The 2758-nt window shown below is 45.0% G+C and overlaps 1 protein-coding gene across 1 annotated transcript; it reads left to right on the forward strand.

Moving 5' to 3' along the window:
• Positions 1 to 1432: 1432 nt before the first annotated feature.
• Positions 1433 to 2135, forward strand: MELLADRAFT_63812 (uncharacterized protein; the record flags this gene model as incomplete). Its single annotated transcript, XM_007410767.1, has 3 exons — positions 1433 to 1498; positions 1541 to 1918; positions 2037 to 2135. The coding sequence occupies 3 exons, from the start codon at positions 1433 to 1435 to the stop codon at positions 2133 to 2135; spliced, it is 543 nt and encodes a 180-aa protein (XP_007410829.1).
• Between the last annotated feature and the right edge of the window lie 623 nt (positions 2136 to 2758).

Raw genomic sequence — 2758 nt, forward strand, 5'->3', positions numbered from 1 at the left:
TGCTGGCCTGGCCAGGTTTTTTTTGCAAGAGTTAAAATGAGTAACATGAGTTTTGATAATCCAATTTCTATAAAAGATTATTTAATTTGATTGATTTTAGCAAATAAGGTGGATGATTTCTTCAGAGAGAAGAATTTGTTTTTCTGAATGGGATGGAAATAACTTGGCCTAAGATACTGGGGGACTACAGTGATTCGAGATTAGCTTGACCAAATCTCGAGTTTTTTTTTTTTTTTTTGCCAATACAGGCAATTTTATAAGCATAACTAGCCTTATAGTCAATTGAGCTGTTGACCGGGTTCAGACCGTTGAACCCGGTCAGCAGCCTTGTTGACTCTTGTTTACCACCACCTCAACACCACTCCAAGCCCTCGACACCCACTCCAAACCCTCGACACCCACTCCAAACTCTCAATATCCTTTCGATACTCTCGACACCCACTCCAAACTCTCAATATCCTTTCGATTCCTTTCGATTCCTTTCGATATCCTTTCGATTCCTTTCGATATCCTTTCGATTCCTTTCAATATCCTTTCAATATCCTTTCAATATCCTTTCGATTCCTTTCGATTCCTTTCGATTCCTTTCGATTCCTTTCGATATCCTTTTAAATCATTTCAACTCTTTTAAAACATTTCAAATCCTTTTAAAACTCGATTTCCTTTCAAAACTCAATCCTGTTTGGTATTTAAACCCTCGTATCTACTTCTACTCGACGATCTCAACATGCAAAAACGACCTACGAGGCAACAGATGGATTTGGCGGCAATGGAAGCAAGAAGAGCGCTAGAAGTGTAAGTAATGTCTACTTTCCATTGTAATCGTCATCTAACTCACTGTTTGTCGGAAGGAACACATTGGTTTGCTGCCAGGGTACTCACGCCCTTAGCCCTGATCGTAACCAACAACCTATCTCGACCAGTCAACCCTCATCTTGATCGGACCAGTGGATTACTTCAGGGCAAGGTCCAGACCAGCAAGGCTGGCTAGGCAGGGATGTATGAACATCATGGTTCAGGCTAGACACTAGACACATGTACACTCTCATATCACATATATAATGTACTATTGTTCGCTCTCTTTGTTGTCTCTTTTCCTCACCAATTCCATACATCACTAGCTCGCCTTCCTCTTGTCATTTTCTCTCAATTGTTGTCTCACTCGTGTGTGCTGATCGTGCGCACCTCTCAGGTATGCATTGCAATCTATGACCGATTCCATACATCACTAGCTCGCCTTCCTCTTGTCATTTTCTCTCAATCGTTGTCTCACTCGTGTGTGCTGATTGTGCGCACCTCTCAGTCTGCTGACAGGTTATGAGCCCAGCTTAGCGCTAACTCATACAAACAAATACAAACACAAGATTAAAATCCCTATAATGAAATAAGAAGAGCAATCAGTCCTCGGTCAAAATTCATTTTTTTTTTTATCATGTCCGATGAAACCCCCTCTCGCGAGCGATCTGGAATCCCTCTGCTCAAATCTGACAACTTTGCGGTTTGGGAATTCAAAATGAAGACTTGACTACGTGTTCTCAAGGTTCTGAACATCGTTGAAGGAAACGAGGCGGCACCGGATCCAATCACGGATGCCTGGAACGATAGAATCAATCTAGCTCTATCTGAAATCGTCACCAAATTAGATGACGCCAATACCTCCCATGTCTTCGAGCACGTCAATGATCCCGCAGCCATGTGGATGGCACTCACTTCTCTCCACGCTTTGTCTTCCCCTGCCAACAAAGCGAAAATCTTTGGCCAGTTCTATGCTCTCTCCTGCCCCACTTCAGGAGACCTCAAGACTTTTCTGTCTGAGGTTCGGTTGGTTGACCAACAGCTTACTCGCATAGGATTCAAGGTTGACTCAGAGGTTCTAGCCTATTTCACCTTGTTCAAGCTCCCGCAAGAACTCGATTCTGTACGTTCGGCCCTTCTGTTCGGTGGCAAGGAGGTCACTCTCAAATTTGTTCTCGACAGTCTCGACCAAACTTCAACCACCGCCTCAACTCCCACCATTACCGTCAAAACTGAATCAGCGCTGGCCGCCGTTCCTGAGCATAGTCCCGCAGCAAGTCGACCTCGATGTACTCACTGTAAACGTATGGGGCATCTTGTCGACACTTGCTACCGCCTGAAACCCCACCTCAACCCTTGTAACTCTTTGGCTTCAGTGGCAGAGCAGGTCTATACGGTCTCCAAATCGACTTCCTCCAACCTCACCATTCTGGATTCTGGGACCACATCGCACATGTTCAATATATTGTCCCTTCTTCAGAATCCGCAACCTTGCAATATCAAGGTTGGTATAGGTGAATCAGGTCGGTTCATGACGGCAACCCATATGGGCACGGTGTCAGCTGTGGCTTGTTCAGGGTCACTCCAACTCGGTCAGGCTCTGTTTATCCCGGAGCTTTCGAGAAATCTGCTTTGTTATAACAGGTTTTTCGAGAAGGGGTACTACATATGTCCTTCTACCCCTGGAAGGTTCAATCCCACGAACGGATCTCACATTCTCATCAATGGGACTGTCAACAATCATCTCTTTTATCCGGACATCACATTTTCATCTTCGGGAACTTTGGGGTCAGTATCTTTCATAGCTCATGGCATCAAGACCTCCACTTCCCTTTGGCATAATCGCCTGGGTCATCCTAGCCCATCCTATCTTTCTTCCATTTTATCTCTTGTTGGAGCTGGTCCATCTGATGAGGCTGTGTGCGCCACATGCGCTACATCAAAAGCCCATCGTCTTCCCTTC

Source organism: Melampsora larici-populina (genome assembly GCF_000204055.1).
Source record: "Melampsora larici-populina 98AG31 unplaced genomic scaffold MELLAscaffold_22, whole genome shotgun sequence".
NCBI classification, from domain to species: domain Eukaryota; kingdom Fungi; phylum Basidiomycota; class Pucciniomycetes; order Pucciniales; family Melampsoraceae; genus Melampsora; species Melampsora laricis-populina.